Here is a 19112-nt window from a genome sequence, read left to right as displayed (position 1 = left end):
GCTGCCCCGGGGTTGTCCCGGGGCTATCAACGCACCCTTTGTCTTGGATTCAAGTCCCAGCTATAACTAAAAGGAAATTAATCTTTGTATGATCGCCAACTAGACTCGTTCAAATTCTTATTATATGCAGAAACTGGGATCACTGCTAGAAGGGAGTTACTAGGCTTTGGTGAGGACATTCACTTATTCAAGGAATACTTTTTCTGTGAGAAAATGGATTTCTCCAATGTGGGCAATTTTGGCTTTGGGAGTGCAATAGAAAGTCCAAATATGTTGAGCAATTTCATCGAACAATCAGAACAAGAACATCAGCTGCAATTGCCACAAATTGGATTGCCACCACTAGAGGAGGAGAATATTGGAGAGTGCGGCATTTTGGGGGCTGTAAGAGATGGAATTGTTGACGAATTGTTCAAGATTGACAATAGTTCTACTCAGGTGGTATTCCGTGAAGAGGATCTAGATGAATTCTTCTATTCAAGTGCTTATTTTGCATATCAAGACTATTTGCTTGCTTTTCTAGTTTTCTTAGTACTTATTCACCTATCCTTAAACCGATAAGCATTATTATTCTCAGTACTTTTAAAGTCATTTCTTTAGAGACAAGCAAGCCTTCATGAACTTCAAATTTCGTTTTATGATGGATTCATGAACTTAGAATTTTGATTTTCCATGGTTGTGAAATGGTTTGGCAGCAAAACCAAATCAAGATCTTAAACTTACAATGATTTTAGACTCTTGTTCATGTTGGTGGTTCATTTGAAGGAGTTGATGGTCTTGATTTTTTTTTCCTCTTACAATGTTTGATATGTATGAATATTTTTCCTGGACTAGCTAGGACAATTGGCAGAGCTTTTATAAGCCAGTTTTTGGCTTCCTGAACTCATAAGCAGCTTTTAGTTTCAGAGATGCTTAGTTGAAATACCAGAAGAGCTTCTTGGGAAGCTTTTTCAAGAGAAGCCAAACCTGTATACATGGCTTCTCCTAGAAGAGTTTCTAATTAAAAAACAGCAAGTTACTTTAGAGTTTCAAATAACATTTTTATTTTTATTTTTATTTTTATTAATGAACAAAAAATCTCATGTAAATGTTCTAGAAAGTTCTTTTTAAAATTTTTTTCCAAATAATTACTTAAAAGCTGGAGCCTTTTTCTGCTCTCTTCAACTATATTTAAATTGTAAGCAGGCTCTTCTTTAACTATATTTAAATTGTAAGCTTTTTGATGTGACAAGATAATAGAAAGACAAGATAACAATCATTCAATACTTTTAAGATGGAGATCAAAATACCCCATCATTAGTTGGGATATCCAAAGATGAATTAGAATGACCACATATACCCAAGAAAGAAAAGGATTCAAGAATTTCGACACTAGAATCTCAAACTTTTTTTTTCATTTAGAAACATTGATTCTGAAATGTCCAATCATTGATAATATTATATGTATGTACGCGTGTAGTTTTTTAGAAGAATGTGCATTCTAAGTTTTTCGGACCCTATTTTATCCATATGCTTGCTCTTTAAATTAATAAATATTCATTTATCGATAAATTAATAACCCCATTAAAATAATACTTTTTCTTAGTCCCGATAATAATATTTTATGGAGGTTTTACTCTTTTTTTTAAAAGAATTTGTTAATGTAATTTTAGTTAAAATGAAAATCTAGTGATAATGCCTAAGAAGAATCACTTTACAAGTTATACATGATTACAAAAAAATTCAAACTATTGCTTAAACAAGAATAAAACTATATAATTTCATAAATAATCAATAATCGGAAACAACATGATCTATTTACAACCGAAAAGATAGAGAAAGTAAAGTATTAGAAGGCAGTAATTCTAAGGAAATAGGAATCTCTCAAATTTTCATGTTCGGTACAAAAATTACAACTTTTCATTTCTAGACAAGTCTAGATTCACTTATCCCATTTCGAGATAGTCTAAAACCCATACAACATAATTATTAAAGATTTATCGCATACCAAATGCCCTTTAAATATTGTGACGAAGTAATAATCATAATCATGGCTGATGAATAATTGCTCTAGTACTATTCCCAAGAGGATCAATCTTCTGACAACTAACAATGTTAGTCACGAATGAGTGGCAACTCGTGATGAGGTCGAAAGCGAAGAGGGAGAAGAGAATGAAGAGAAGCAAGAGGGCGATGAAGGCATCCCAGTTCCTGGAAGTCGGATGCCTCTTGCCATGATGATGATCTGCGCCGCCCTAGTCATTGACATGCTTCATTTTCTTGATTGCCTCTACTATAAAATACAACAAACAAGAAACCACTCCTAAATCAATTATCACCTTTGTCCCATATTTGCATGTGTTTTTCATGCGCTCGTCGTAAGTCCCAGATTTGCCTTCGTTAGTATTTATGATATTCATAATGTGATATAGAATTGTTAGTGGTAATGGTAATCAAGGCCATTACTTGAGGCAACTATGTAAGGCTCCTTATTTTTAGGAAATGCATAACTGAACCCACATAAAAATCTTAAAATGTTGAAAGTGATTAATCCTTTTAATTAGTCCTCAACCTGTTTCGGTAACATTTATATCACTACGTTTATTATTATTTTAAATTTAAATGTATAATTAATAGATTTATCTTGAGAAAAATATTATATATAATATCCGAAGTTTGCTAAAGTTTTTTTTTCTAATTATCTTCCAAGTTGTAACATAAATATTTTTAAATCTTGTTCGATTAATTATCTGGTTGAAAAAAAAAAACTAAAGAGAAAAGAATATCCCCTGATAATTATTGAACTAGTGAACATATGCGATATTAACTTTCTAATACTTACACCTAAAAATTCCTCTATGGAAATCCTCTATGAACTCCAACGTTGAATGTTGATCATATTTTTTTCTAAAGAGTTTTTTCTTAAGAGTCTAAAAGTAAAAGAATATTCAATTAATTTTTAATTGTTTTACGTTTTCTTTTTTTTGTTTTTGTTTTAATTTCGTAAGTATATGTGATTAGTTATACCGTTTACTTAAACTAGTCAAAAACGCGCGCAGACATTTAAAACAACAATTATACAAATTGCCGAAAAAAGAAAGGATGAAAAAAAATAAGAACAAAATATTATTTTAAATAACCATAAAAAAGTATTTACAGGGATATATTTGAAAATATATAAAAATTAAAAGATGTAATAAAAAAAGATAAGGGAGGTAAAAAGAAGAAATTGAAAAAAAAAACTAAAAGAAAAAATTAAAAAGAAAAAAGAAAAAAGGAAAACAAATCTAAAAAAAAAAGATGTAATAGAAAAAGATAAGGGAGGTAAAAAGAAGAAATTGAAAAAAAAAACTAAAAGAAAAAATTAAAAAGAAAAAAGGAAAACAAATCTAAAAAAAAAGAGAGAAAAAAAAGAGGAGACCGGCAACGGGGGACAATGAACGGCCTCCTTATCAAACGAGTTCTCTCTTTTAAAAAGAAAACAAAATTCCTTAAACTTCTCGCATGTACCCATAATTCTCTAGAATTGGGGGCTTAAACAACTACAATCACAAATGTCATTTTTGTAATAATTGTATTGACTTTACATCTAAGTCCGACCCCTCCATATTTCATTACAACAGTGAGATTCTACAGTTCAATAATGTTAGTTTAATTTGTTAGATCTTTTGGTGTGTTTGTGGTTATTAGAGTTTGAGATGAACTAGAGTTACTCTTATCAAATACTAGTCAAATGGACAATAACAAATAAATTACAAAAATGGAATGAAGAAAAATTTACAAAAAAAGTGATAGGAGATATACTATGAGAATGGAAGGATCATTCATGTATAATTAGTAGATAATTTTCAAGGAGTGTTAATTTGAAAGTTGTAAAATATGAAGAATATGTTCTTAACATAAAGATCATGGAGATAACAAAAGATTGGACAAATTAGAAGTACCACTTATGGTAAAAAATATTATTTATATCATTCTATTAAAAAAAATAAACAACGATCATTTAATTAATGAAGAAAAAATAAGAGAAATTGTAGGAAATAGGCCAAGTTTTGAAAAAATAACCCATTTATCAAAGATTAGAAAATAATAGGCCATACTTAGTTTTAAGTTTTAAGTTTTCCAATTTTACCCTTCTATATTATAGACTATTGAGAAACAAAGGGTGTGTTTGAAATTATTTTTTAGTTGTTTTCAAAAACGTTTCTCCACATCTTTTGAGGCACGAAAATAAAAATGGTCTACAAATCACGTTTGTTTAATAAAAGTTTTGAAAATGAAAACGAAAACAAAAAAACAATGAGAATGATTTTTGTGAAGAAAGTAGAAAACGATTGAAAATTGTTTTTCCTTTTCCATTTTCATTTTCTAGTACTTATCAACAATATTATATGACATAATTAATTATTAATTGCTTATTAATTAATAATTAATAAATAAATATACTTAATAACTAATTAATAAATAGTAATTATTAATTATTAATTAAATATTAATTTATTACTATTAAGTTTTTAATTTTGTTGATAAAATAATAAATAATACAGTAATTATTTATTTAGTTAAAGATTAATTAATAATTAAGCAATAAATAAATATTTAATATTTAATATTTCAATCATATATTATGTTAATTATAATCTATTAATTGGTAAATACTTGGTAAATAAAAAATAAATATTAAGTACTCAATTAATAATTAATATTACATAATATATTAATCAATAATAATTAATATTACATAATATATTAATCAATAATAATTAATAACTTATTATTAGTAATTAATCATTATAAAAAGAATAATTATCAAAAAATGATCATGTGTATATCAAATAATAGATTATTAAATAAACATTAGTAATTAATTAACTAATTAGTTAATTATGTAATTAAAAGTTAATAATTACGTATAATCTAATTAATGTGAGTGCATTACTAACATAATAATTACTTATAATTAATTTCTAATTACTATTTTTTAATTATTTAGTCTATTAATTTATTATATATATAGTTTAATTACTGTACTTATCTACTATTATTCTATTATTAATATATTAGTTTTTATTTGTTAAATATTTATATTATATTAATTACTTAATATATTAATTTAAAATTATTAATTACATATACTCAAAATAAATATAAATATAACCAAATATAATTTTATTTTTTTATTATACTCAAATTAATATCTTAAAAAATCACTAAATATAATTTTAAAATTGATTCTAAAATAATTTTTAAAAAAGTTTTATTTTTATTTTTATACTAAAAATAAAATCATTCTAAAAATATTTTCATATGCCCAAAAGCTATTTCTTTTTTTTTTCGATCAAGCTAATAAGGAAAGAAGGAAAAAAAAAAAGGGCGAAGGATGATTTACAAATTGAAGCAGAACGAAGAATGGTTTATAACTTGAAACACACAAACTTAAAACAAGGATTTACAAACGCAAAAAAGCTCAACGATTGAAACAAAAATGGATTTACATTCTCAAATTTTCAGCAAATTTTTCTAGAGGTGGTCGAAAACGTAAGCAATCGACGGCTTGAACTCGTTGTTGCAATCATGTTTTTGATGCCGTCGCCAGAGAAGAATGGTGAATCTCTCGGCATCGCGAGGCCAGGCGGCGACACGAGATCGCTGGCCGGGATCTCTGACGCGCTCAGATCTAATCGCTGGGATCTACCTCGAAACGGAGATTTACTTGCGGCCATCTCTGTCGCGAAGATCTTGAGGCGGCCATTCCCGTCGTGAGGCCTCGCAACAATTGTCGCCATCGTCGTGGCTCTGCCTGGGGCCGATGACGGTGGATCACATTCGGCTTTCTCGTCGGAGAGTGTTGAAGAGAGAAGGAAAATTCGGGGATTTGAAGACAGAGAAACAGAGAGAGGCGAAGAGTAAAAAAGGCGCTATCCGGATTGGACGAGGTCCTACAGTGGTTCGTGGTTGGACCCTATTCTTAATAATAATAATAAAAAAAAAACAGGAAAAAATTTTCCTTAAGCTTTCTCGGATCTCTCTTTCTAGTCTCTCGCACACACCGAGTGATGACTTCAGCAGTTCATCTCCTCCAATGTCTCCCGCCAATATCTTCCACCACGACTCCGAAACAGAGGCTGAAGCCTTCAAAACCAGCTCATAATACCACACAAGAATCGCGAAGAGCTTCTTCATCTCCTTGTCCTCTTCAACAACAAGTGGAAGAAGAAAAGGCCCAGATGACTACCACGCCACTCTCAAAGCTCTCAACTCTAAAGGCCGTTTTCCACGAAAATCTCTCGGCCAGGTTAACCCCATACTCTCATTCTGTTTGTTTCCCGAGAAAAAAGTTACAACCTCGGTAACTGAGTTTCTTTCTGCTCGTGCGTGTTTTGTCACTCCTGTGAGAACTAAAGTTCCTGAAAATTGGTCCTTGTTATTGTTCCTGGAAGTCGGTTTGTTTGAATTTGGGTTATAAATTGCTAAAGTTGGTTGGGACATTTCGTCAAGCAGTTAGTGGACGTTATCTGAAGAAGGCTCTGATTTTTTTTCTTTTGCCGTTTTCATGGGTTGCAGCACTATATGTTGAACTCTGAGATCAACGAGCAGCTATCAAGTGCGGCTGATGTTGGAGATGGTGATGTGGTGCTAGAAATTGGGCCAGGAACTGGCTCTTTGACTAACGTTCTTATTAGTGCTGGTGCTTATGTTATCGCAATTGAAAAGGTTAGTCATATAGCTCATGAGTCTTATATTATGAACTGCATATGTCCATTGAAGTCTTATTCTGGTTTACCTTTGTGGCGAGGCCAACAAGTCTTTCAGTGGGCGCACTATTGGAAAAAAAAAAGAGAATTTTTTTATTTAATGTGAATGCACTTATATATTTAATTAAATTAGTGAGTGGAGGCAAAAAATCTTTCTTACAAAGTGGGGTGCAGCTGAGATTTTAGGACAATTTTATTGGTAAAAATCTAAATTTTAAAATCTGAGTAGGGCACTTGACCCCACTCATTAGTATTTGGTTCCGCAGACTGATTCACCAAGTAAATCATGTTGTCACCACCTGTTTCCTAACATTTGCAATCCTCCCAGTTGGAGATATTTTGATTTGCATTATCTGGATGAGATTGCAGACTTATTTGACGCATTTTGTGATCTTTAGGATCCGCACATGGCTGCTCTTGTGAGTGAAAGATTTGCAGACACTGACCATTTGAAGGTAAGTCATATTTTGATAATAAAACTCAGTTTAAGGGATAAATTTAGCACCTTTTTATCTAGATTCATTTCCAGTATTAACAAATTATTTCTCTCGTCGAAGCTGCGAATATGGTTTTTCAAAATGACATAGATCGCACTGCAAGGACTAAATTATAACCTTGCCACCTAGCACAACTAAGGAAATGAGCTCCAAATATTAACTGTCCACTTAGGCTTTTTTCATGGGACCCCACTCAACCTTTCGGGATTTACAATTTGGTCCTTAAATTTTTTTTTTTTTTTTGCAATTGGCTCCTTAACGTTTGAAATCTTTTGCAATTTTGATCCAATTAAAAATGGCCTTCAAATATTGTATGGATTTAATCACGTGACTTTTTTTAAGGCATTAGATGGTCATTTCAAAAGAAACAAACCCTTTTCAGGAAAACAAAAAAAAAAAAATTGCTGAATTTGATCCAGAAGAACGAGAAGATTGAGACTTAGGAACACAAGATTTGATTCGACTAAATTTGGGTTCCTCCATTGAAGAAAACAGAGCATGACTGAATTTCCAAATGGTTTTGATTGAATCTGATATCTCTAATTCATTGTTTCTTATATCTAAATTCCAATTGGACCCGAATTGCAACGGATTTCAAATGTTAAAGAGCCGATTATAAAAAAAAAGTTTAATGACCAAATTGTAAATCGCGAAAAGTTGAGCGAGTCCCATGCAAAAAAGCCTAACACTTTTTTGCAATGTTGGTTAGCTTTGTTGTCATGTACTGATGTACGACAACTAACTTTCATAAATCTCACTGAAGAAAATTCACTTAATTTTTGATATTTGTATATATTTTTTCTCTTTCGTATTATCGTTTTACTTCAGCTTATTTTCGCTAATTGTGCACTTTAATTTCCAATCACGTTCATGTGAGTTCTTTAATTTTTATCGTCATCTTATATCTTTTGGAAACTCCACATAAGGAAGATCAAAAGTTTGATGGTTTCTGGACTCAATATTGAAAACGTATTGCAGATTCTTTTGCTACTTTTTAACTGAAACGTGAAACTTGTAGGTCCTAAATGAAGACGTTCTCAAATGTCATATTTGCTCACATGTACTATCAGTATTGGAAAGTAGTAAGTCTATCCGATTTGAATTCAGGATATGCGAAGGTGAGAGAACTCTGCTCCATCTGAATATGCTGCAATTATTTATTCTCTGTAAAATTTCTTTTGTATAACTATTATCATTTTGCTTTGGGCATAGTTTTCTGAGTTGGTTTTCTTTTTCCTCTCCTTTTCTAAGGGCATCATTGAGCAGTTTAGTTTATATGCTTCAATGCTTGTTATTGTATCATTAACTTTTGGATTATTTTCATTTATGCCTCTAAATTGTACAACCGTTCCCACTTTGCCCCCAGATCTTTGAAAGGTCATGCTTGACGACTCCACACTTTGAATTATTCTCACTTAACCTGTTTTGTTAGGATTTCAGTTAAAAACAAACAGAATATACCCAATCAGAGAGGCTAAGATGAGATTTAATAGTAATCCTACCATAAAGAACCCTTAATCACTATTTAACAAGGAAAAAACTGGAAAATTTAACCAAAAAAATGAACGCTTTGTGCCCGATGTTCTGGAGCTTTAGAGTCGGATTCTATAAGTGTTAAAATTCTTCTACTCTAAGGAGATGAAATATCAAAATTTTCCCTTAAAAATCTTTTATTCGTACTATTTATTTTTAACAGAAATTCTAACAGAGGGGTTAAGTAAGACTAATTCAAAGTTTGAAGTAGTGAAGTGAGAGTTTTTAAAGATCAAGGTAGAGTGGGAATGATGTAAAGTTTAGGGAGCACAAGTTAGAATAAAACTTAGCTTTTAATCTTGTTAGTAAACGTGACCTATAAGAAACTTTGGCTGCCAAGTTACCTCACCGGCTCTCCAAAATGTTCTTCTAGAGCATATTTAGAATATGAAGTCTTTGAATTTGGGACGAAAGAGGCCTTTGAATTAAATAAATGCATATAGACAAAACGAGGGGGAATTGATCCCTTTACCCATCTTTGAAAGTCTAGAGATGAAGAGTTTTCTCACCTTGAAATCTTATAGTGTAGGTATATAATGGCCTCCTATCAAGATGCTATACTTTTCAATAAATTTGCTGAAAGAGTGAAAAAAATAGTGACAATAACATTGTGTTCTTTTAGTACTGCTTACGTGTGTTTCCATCTTGCAGGTGGTCGCAAATATACCATTTAACATAAGTACGGACGTAGTTAAACAACTTCTTCCAATGGGTGACATTATTTCAGAAGTAGTTCTCTTACTTCAGGTTGGCAATTTTCCTCTAGCGTTCATATATAGGTGTTGGAATATTTGCTTATTTTGAATTCAAGGAAAAACGTGTACAACTGTACAATTGTAGATTATGGGATGTTTTGGGTAGTTTCCTGATTGATATAGGAATGCCTGATTTGTAGGGGTTTGACTAGGCAGATTCTAGAATATTTTATTTTTAATTTTCTGATTTTGTGTACAAGGATAAATATACCTTAACATGTAACGTTTTTATTCAATCAATAGAATTCCTCTTTTGCTTTCATGGTATCAGAGCGACGACTCTGAGAATTCTAACTTTTTTCTGCCTTCATAGCCATTGGTGTTTCAATTTTCTGGTTCACTTATCAGGCCTTAATTGCCGTTTCATCTCTCACTGATCTTTCTGCTCCTGTTTTTCGTTGGTCTTATAATTCTTGAGCCAAAATCAACATGTCTGAAGAATCCGTGCAAAAAGAATGGTTCAAAAACTTCTTATTCATCACTGAAATTTACAGGCTATAAATAGCCGAATACATGCAAAAAGAAAACATGAAAGAAAAATAAAAAACAGGAAAGAATAAAATACAGCCAACTTTCCTAATTCACAATCTTTGATTAATCTACGCAAATGAAAGAATGAAACAAATCTGCCTATTTACATCAAAACATAAACTGGAAAGTTGACCAATCTTATGAGAATATTCTGTGTATTTCAACACTCCCCCTCAAGCTGGATGGAAAATATCTTCCATATACAGCTTGCTAATTAGTCTATCGAATTGTTTCTTGTGAAATCCCTTTGTGAGAACATCATCAACTTGATCAGCCGTGAGAATGTATGCCATGCAAATCTGTCCACTGTCAAGTTTCTCTTTGATAAAATGTCTATCCACTTCTACATGCTCTGTTCTATCATGTAGAACTGGATTGTGTGCAATAGAAATTGCTGCGTTATTGTCGCAATATACTTTCATTGGTGAGACCTCTGCCAGTTTCAAATCCTCCAGTAGTCTTCTAATCCATATTACTTCACAAATTCCATGAGCAAGAGACCTAAACTCGGCTTCAACACTACTTCTCGCAACGACATTCTGTTTCATGCTTCGCCAAGTAACTAGGTTCCCATGTAGCCCGATGTTGATCCTCTATCAGTTGAACTTCCAGCCTAGTCAACATCTGTGTAGACCTCAATTTGCAAGTGTCCCTGCCTTTTAAATAACAATCCTTTCCCAGGAGTTCCCTTTAAGTACCTTAGGATTCGATACACGGCATCAAAGTGTTCTTTCCCAGGTGAATGCATAAAATTGGCTTACCAAACTTACTGTAAATGCGATATCTGGGCGTGTATGAGTCAAATATATTAGTCTTCCAACGAGTCTCTGATATTGCTCCCTGTTCACCATTTCTTCTTCTTTGGCTGGTTGTAACTTTAAGTTTGGTTCAAGGGGTGTCTCGGCTGCCTTGCAACCTAGCATGCCTGTTTCACTAAGTCAAGTATATATTTGTGTTGGTTGACGATTATACCTTCCTTAGACCTAGCAAACTCCATTCCAAGGAAATACTTCACCGTCCCTAAGTCTTTGATTTCAAACTCAACTGCAAGTTTCTTCTTCAAGGTTCCCAACTCTGCATCATCATTTCCTGTTAGGATTATATCATCCACATAAACAATTAGAATAGCAATCTTATTGCCAGCTGAGTGTTTATAGAACATAGTATGATCCTCTTGACTCTGGGAGTAGCCATAACTCCTTATAGCTTGTCCAAAACATTCAAACCACGCTCTAGGGGATTGTTTAAGTCCATACAAAGACTTCTTCAACTTACATACTTTATTCTTCCCGAATTCTTCTTCAAAACTAGGCGGTAGACTCATGAACACCTCTTCTTCTAAGTATCCATTTAAGAATGCATTTTTAACATCCAACTGATACAATGGCCAGTAGTTATTCACGGCTAGGGACAGTAGAACCCGAATAGAGTTTATCTTTGCAATTAGAGCAAATGTCTCCCGATAATCTATTCCATAGGTCTGTGTAAACCCTTTCGCCACTAGTCTTGCCTTATATCTTTCTATGTTGCCACCAGCCTTACATTTTACTGTAAATACCCACTTACACCCCACAGTCTTCTTATCACTTGTCAAATCAACAATCTCCCAAGTCTCATTCTTTTTTAGCGCATTCATTTCCTCCATGACGGCTACATGTTCCAACCTTAAAGTGTAACTTGCTGGCCATTAGCAAACTCACTCGTGACAATAACTGTGTAGCTAATTTTTCCCCTTCTATGTGTCAATTTCAGGACCTATCATCGGGGAAGACGATTGGCAGTACTAGAGCCTATGAAGGACTTTATTTCCTTGAGAATTTAGAATCTGAGAGTTGACAAGCACGTGTTAGGAGTGTCTTTTATTTCGGTTTCTAGTAATAAAGAAATAATGTTGTGGCATCATAGACTTGGCCACCCCAGTTTTTCTTATTTGAAATTTTTGTTACCAAGGGGATCCCAGTCTATGTCACTCCCGGGCATCACTTAAGGCCATGGTCAAGGCTTTCTGTGAGCAGGATGAAGGGGTGTTGCTGGAATTGGGAAGCATCTCCGTGGAAGATGGGGAAAAGCAGGCTGATATTCAAGAATAAAGATACTTTTTCATTTACTTGTGATATTTGTCAATTTGCGAAGCATACACGTGTACCTTTCTCACCAAAACCATATGCATCCTTTATGCCTTTCTCCTTGATTCACAGTGATATATGGGGCCCTTCTAGGGTAACAACCTTAAATGGCAAACGATGGTTTATCACGTTTATTGATGACCATACACGGGTGACTTGGGTTTACTTGCTTAGGGAAAAATCTGAAACCAGCCAAATCTTTCAAACCTTCCATAAAATGGTTCAAACTCAATTTCAGAGAAAGATTTCGGTTCTAAGAACTGATAATGGCGATGAATACTTCCAGTCCACTTTGGGTACTTATCTTGATCAAAATAGAATCATTTACCAGAGTTCTTGTACGGAAACACCATAACAAAATGGAACTTCAGAAAGAAAGAATCGGCATCTGTTGGAAGTGGCCCGTGCCCTTATGTTCACTATGAACGTACCCAAACATCTATGGGGTGAGGCCATCTTAACCGCAGCCTTTCTCATCAACAGACTACACAGCCGCCCCCTAAAATTTCAAACCCCATTGTATGTCCTTACAACTCAAGTCCCACACTCTAATATCCTCACAAACAACCTTCCCCTTAAAACTTTTGGTTGTAGCGTTTGTCCATGTCCATTCCCAACATCGCTCCAAACTCGACCCCCGAGCCATAAAAACCATATTCCTCGGATATTCTCCAACAAAAAAGGGTTATTGGTGTTTCTGCCCATAAACTAAAAAAACCTTTGTCACCCGAGATGTCACCTTTTTTGAAGAAATACCCATTTATTCCCACACTTTGCTTTAGGGGGAGAGTAATGATACCGAAGCTTATGTGTGGGAATGGGATGTCATAGCCACAGCCACAGTTGAAGAAGCCTTGACCCCACAGTCAGCCCTCAATATCGACATTCCAGTTCCAGTCAAAACCAAAACTGAACTGGAAGATTCACAGCCGCTATCACAGTTGTCTTTACAGCCAGAGCAGCCGTCCCAGCCTGGTTCACAGCTAGTTCCGCAACCACTTCTAAAACTGCAAGTCTACTCTCGGAGGAAAAATTTTCAAGGAAATAAACAATTCACAAGCACTGTGGACTGAATCCGAACCTATGGTGAGTCCTAATCCTTCATCCTCAGGTAATCCCAAAACTCTCCATGATAGACTAGATGACCCCATTGCTCTGATACCATAAGGACAGATTTGAAAGAGAAATACTCTACTATCTTATTGAATATTGCAGAAAATACAAATAAATAGGCAGCCAAGTTTAGTTGGCTTATCCGAATAAAAGGAAAGATAATCTCCTTATAAGTGACTGATTTGAATTTAATATTCAAATCAGATTTTATTGAGTAATTCCTAATCCTAAACAATCCCGGATAATCACTAGGAGAAGATAAGGAAAGATTTGAATATCCTAAATCTTCCAAACTGATTTATCCTAATCAAAGCCGATTTATACCATTCTACCCTTAATATGTCGACCAGGATCATACATTATTTATCAAACATTCGACTTCAGGGGGAGTTACAGTGTTGCTAGTTCATGTGGATGACATAATAGTAACTGGGAATGATCATGAAGAAAAGGAAGCTCTTCGTAGGTGCGTAGCCAAGGAATTCGAAATAAAAGACCTTGGAAAACTGAAGTACTTTTTGGGAATAGAGGTGGCACGGTCCAAAGAAGGGATCCTCATTTCACAACAAAAATACATTCTAGACTTGTTGAAGGAAACAGGCAGACTTGGTTGTAGACCATCAGACACTCCCATAGAGCCTAACCACAAATTAGGAGAAGCTTCAAACTCGGAATCCGTGGACAGCGGCATGTTTCAAAGACTAGTTGGAAGATTAATCTATCTTTCACACACACGACCAGACATAGCATATGCCGTAAGTGTGGTGAGTTAGTTTATGCACAATCCGAAGGAAGTGCACCTCCAAGCAGTGTATCGAATATTGCAATACTTGAAGGCTACTCCAGGAAAGGGAATTCTCTTTACAAAAGGGAATAGTCTGACATTAGAAGCTTATACCGATGCAGATTATGCTGGCTAAGTCACTGACAGGAGATTGACCTCTGGATATTGCACCTTCTTTGGCGGGAACTTAGTGACTTGGAGGAGCAAGAAGCAACCAGTTGTGGCTAGATCCAGTGCGGAGGCAGAGTTTCGATCGATGGCACAAGGCATCTGTGAATTGCTATGTCTTAAGATAATCTTGGAAGACTTGAGAATCAAATGGGAAACGCCTATGAAACTTATTGTGACAATAAATTTGCTATCAACATTGCACATAACCCAGTGCAACATGATTGAATGAAACACGTGGAGGTTGATAGGCATTTCATAAAGGAGAAACTTGAAAGTGGCTTGATTTGTACTCCTTACGTATCTTCTGATGGACAGTTGGTTGATATCCTTACTAAGGGATTGGCTAATCCAGTGTTTCAGAGAATTGTGAGCAAGCTAGGAATGGAGAACATCTACACCCCAGCTTGAGGGGGAGTGTTGGAATATTTGCTTATTTTGAATTTAAGGAAAAACGTGTACAATTGTACAATTGTAGATTATGGGAGATTTTGGGTAGTTTCCTGATTGATATAGGAATGCCTGATTTGTAGGGGTTTGACTAGGAAGATTATGGAATATTTTATTTTTAATTTTCTAATTTTGTGTACAGGGATAAATATACCCTAACATGTAGTGTTTTTATTCAATCAATAGAATTCCTCTTTCGGAAGGCGGGCCTTGGCACCGCGGTGGGAGCGCTTGCGTTTGCACCCGGAGTCCAGGGTTCGAATCCCAGAAACGGCCTCTCCTTCGGGGATAAGGCCGCGTACATATGGGATTGAGCTTTCCCCCGAGCCTATGATAGTATGAGAGCCTCTTTGGCACTGGGGTCCGCCTTTTTTTTTAATAGAATTCCTCTTTCGCCTTCAATAGGATTAACTATAAACGGTATCGGTTGCTTAAGTTTAGTTTCCTGTTGAAGTCATCTCATCTTTTTCTCATGTTAAGATCATATTCTGTGTAACTTTTTTTCCTAAGCAAGTTAGTTAAATTTTATTGTTTATAAGAAACAAAAACTTCATTGGATCAAAAACAATACAAATGAAGTTATAAGATGGATGAGAAATCCATTTATAAGATGGATGAGAAATCCATTAGAAAGCGAAAGAAAATACAACAAAAGAAAGGAAAAGCAGAAGGCCAGAACAGTAAAAACAGTAAACTCCAAAAACTACACTTAACAACCATAACGATTACATAATTATTTAAACTAGATTTTCTTCCCAACTTAGTATAATAAAGGACATAGGAAAGTGTTTGAAAGAGGAGTCTGTCGAAGCCCACAAAGAGGCTAAAAATTTTGCCTTCTCAAACAAATCTTCAAAAGGCACTTATCCTCCACCAAAATCGAATTACTTTGATCTGGGAAGGACCATTTAAGATCAGCTGCCTCCAACACATTCCCCCATAGTCTCCAAGCCACTTCGGAGTGCATAAATAAATGGTTCACAGTTTTTGCATCAGCCCTACACATAACACACCAGACAATACTGACTGAGAGTGTTTTCTCTACACTAAGTCTCAGATGTTCAATTTTTTTGACAAAATAACCGGGCAAAGACTTTAAGTTTAGTAGGAGCACAAGATTTCTGTATAAACTTGAAAGGTTGAAAGAAAGGAACATCCGGAATTTTGATCAAAGATTGAAATAAAGAATTTCAAGAAAACCCATTTGTATCCCAAACACAAATCCGCTTGTCAACTTGAAGAGGTCTTGGAGAAAAAAGTCCCCAAGACTTGAAAAGATCCCTAAGCAAGTCTGTAATTAGAAACCAACTCAATTGTTGGTTGGCACTTGAAATCAAGCCCTATGTCACAACAAGGTCATAAGGAGAAACTAGATGAGAAATTAGTTGGCTAGTGGATTTGTATCCTTTACTTTTGTTATATGCTTAAAATATTTTCAGGAGGAGACAGCTTTGCGCTTGGTGGAATCATCTTTGTGGACATCTGAATACCGACCGATCAATATCTTTGTCAATTTCTATTTAGGTATCTCTTCAGTTCCTTTGTTTCTCTCTTGCGGTTGTATTCAAACTTATAACTTCTCATGATGTTACATCGATCAGAAAATGAAGATGCTTTTTACTACTTTTGTATAACAAGCGAAAATTGTGCTGACTATCTCAGAAATTGTTAAGCCATGTGTGCTTATCTTAAGATCCCATAATGATTACTAATATTAGTTGAAGGAGATACAAGATAACAGAAATAAGTTTTCAAGATTGGCGCTGGATGATTCACTCCTCTATACCAAGAGAATTTCCAACACATTTTATATTGTTTTGTTGACTTTAGGTTTCTGTTGTGAATTCCCATAACAGATTCGGAATTCAAACTTAAGGTGTCAAGGACAAATTTCTTCCCTCAGCCTAATGTAGGTGATTTATTATCTCACCAAATAAAGATATATAGTATTCAGTGCTTTCAATCTCTCTTCTTTTTAAACGAATATAGGATATGTGGTAGCAATTTTATTAGATACACAAGTCAAATGCGAATAAATAACTGCATTAACTAGATGCTATATAATCTATAATTAGCCCAGTGTGTTGAGAAATAATACTGACGCAAACTAGGGATAAAGAATTATCTGTTTATTTCCTATATTGAATAATTACATGGCTAAGTATTTATAGAGTTTACATAGAGAGAAAATAGGAAAGGATATCTACCCCAATCCCTGAAAATCAGGAATTGTTAAAACTAATTTTCCTAATGATTTACAGCCTAAAATACCTCTCGACACTCCCCCTCAAGCTGAGGAATGAATATCTTCCATTCCCAGCTTGGCTACAATCTCATGAAAATTAGAACCATTTAATCCTTTTGTTAGAACGTCAGCCAATTGACCTCCTGAAGGAACATAGGACATACATATGAGTCCTTCTTCCAACTTCTTTTTGATGAAGTGCCTATCAATCTCAATATGTTTTGTCCTATCATGTTGAATAGGATTGTGAGCGATGTTGATTGCTGACTTGTTGTCGTAGTAGAGCTTCATAGGTTCCTCCCACTTGACTCTCAAATCCTCTAGAACAATTTTCAGCCAAAGTAGTTCACACATCCCTTGAGCAACAGCCCGAAATTCAGCTTCTACATATGATCTAGCCACAACATTCTGCTTTTTGCTCCTCCATGTTATCAGATTACCACCAAGAAATGTACAATAGCCAGTTGTTGATCTTCCATCCACTATAGAACCGGCATAATCTGCATCTGTATATGCTTCTAACGTGAAAACATAGTTCCTTTTGAACAAGATCCCTTTTCTGGGACTGCCCTTCAAGTAGTGCAGTATTCTATGTGCAGCTTGAAGGTGAGGCTCCCTTGGATCGTGCATAAATTGGCTGATCACACGCACTGAGTAAGCTATGTCAGGCCGAGTGTGTGTGAGATATATGAGTCTTCCAACTAGCCTTTGATACATTCCCTTGTCCACTGGTGGTTCCTCTCTTGCTTCACTTAATTTCTGGTTTGAGTCCATAGGAGTGGCAGCCGGTTTACAATCAGCCTTTCCAGTTTCTATTAAAGGATCAGTCACATACTTCCGTTGGGATAGAAAGATGCCTTGTCTAGAGTATGCCACCTCAATCCCAAGAAAATACTTCAATCTACAAATTTCCTTTATCTCAAATTCTTGAATCAGTCTTCTCTTCAAGTCATCTTTTTCCTTATGATCATTCCCCGTTACGATGATATCATCAACATACACAAACAAGGCAGTCACTCCCCCTGAGGTTGAATGTTTGAAGAACAACGTGTGATCACCTTGACTTTGCCTATAACCCGAATCTTTCATTACCTTAGCAAATCTGCCAAACCATGCTCTAGGGGACTGTTTTAGCCCATATAGAGCCTTTTTAAGCTCACAGACTTTGTCACTGGTTTTATTCCCCTCAAATCCTGGCGGGATGCTCATATATATCTCCTCATCCAAGTCTCCATGGAGGAAGGCATTTTTCACTTCATATTGTAGCAATGGCTAGTCAAAATGGGCTGCTAACGACACAAAAATCCTCACGGTATTCATTTTTGCCACCGGAGCGAATATCTCATGATAATCCACCCCATAACTCTGAGTGTACCCTTTCGCAACTAATCTTGCTTTATATCTCTCGAGAGATCTATCAACCTTATACTTTAATGCAAATACCCATTTGCAATCAACTATGTTCTTTCCTTTTGGTCTCTCCACTATCTCCCATGTTTGATTCTTTTCCAGAGCCTCTAATTCCTCTCTCATAGCCTTCCTCCACTCCTCCTTCAATAACGCCTCAGAAAGTGTATTTGGTGTGGAGATTGTGTTTAGGCTGGCTATAAACCTCTAGTGGGATGGTGACATGCGTTTAGGTGAGACATAGTGGGAAAGAGGATATAGTGGCCTCTTGGAGCATTCTCGGGATTTTTTCCTGATGGCAATGGGCAGATGAGAGTCATCGGCTGAAGCTTCAAATGTCTCAGTGTCTAGGAATGAATCTGTACTCACCATGCCCTCATTCTCAGGACTCGGGTTGGTCTCTTGGACTTGTGTCAGGTTTGGGGCTTTTGCCCTTCTTGTATACACCTGAGAAAACCTTGGATGAACATCAGTAACTTGGCTAGACACAGGCTCTTTCGGATTTTCAAAACTGACAGACTCTTGGGGTTGACAAGTAGGATCGGTTTCTGTGTTGGAAGACTCGGGCTCTTGGGCAGGACCTTGTGGGGTGACCGAAGTGATGACTAAAGGAGAATGAGAAGTAGACGGAAGATCAAGTGGTTCAAAAGACTCAAACGACTCAGACCAAGTACCATCTTCAAGATTAGTTGTCTCCCCCTGAAGATGGGACTTAGGGAAATAAGATTTGTTTTCAAAGAAGGTAACATCAGCTGAGATATAGAATTTT

At 35.2% G+C, this 19112-nt stretch overlaps 1 protein-coding gene across 1 annotated transcript in view; it reads left to right on the top strand.

Annotated features, from left to right (window-relative positions):
- Positions 1-6136: 6136 nt before the first annotated feature.
- LOC21400025 (ribosomal RNA small subunit methyltransferase, chloroplastic) overlaps positions 6137-19112 on the top strand; it is a 17247-nt gene continuing 4271 nt past the window's right edge. The window contains 8 exon segments of the mRNA XM_024170202.1: positions 6137-6274; positions 6544-6693; positions 7133-7189; positions 8250-8324; positions 8326-8349; positions 9416-9511; positions 16131-16215; positions 16548-16600. Coding sequence (XP_024025970.1) covers positions 6550-6693; positions 7133-7189; positions 8250-8324; positions 8326-8349; positions 9416-9511; positions 16131-16215; positions 16548-16600 — 534 coding nt within the window. The 5' untranslated portion in view covers positions 6137-6274; positions 6544-6549.

Source organism: Morus notabilis, unplaced genomic scaffold (genome assembly GCF_000414095.1).
Source record: "Morus notabilis unplaced genomic scaffold, ASM41409v2 Scaffold413, whole genome shotgun sequence".
Taxonomy (NCBI): domain Eukaryota; kingdom Viridiplantae; phylum Streptophyta; class Magnoliopsida; order Rosales; family Moraceae; genus Morus; species Morus notabilis.
This window is presented reverse-complemented; position numbering and strand designations above follow the sequence as displayed.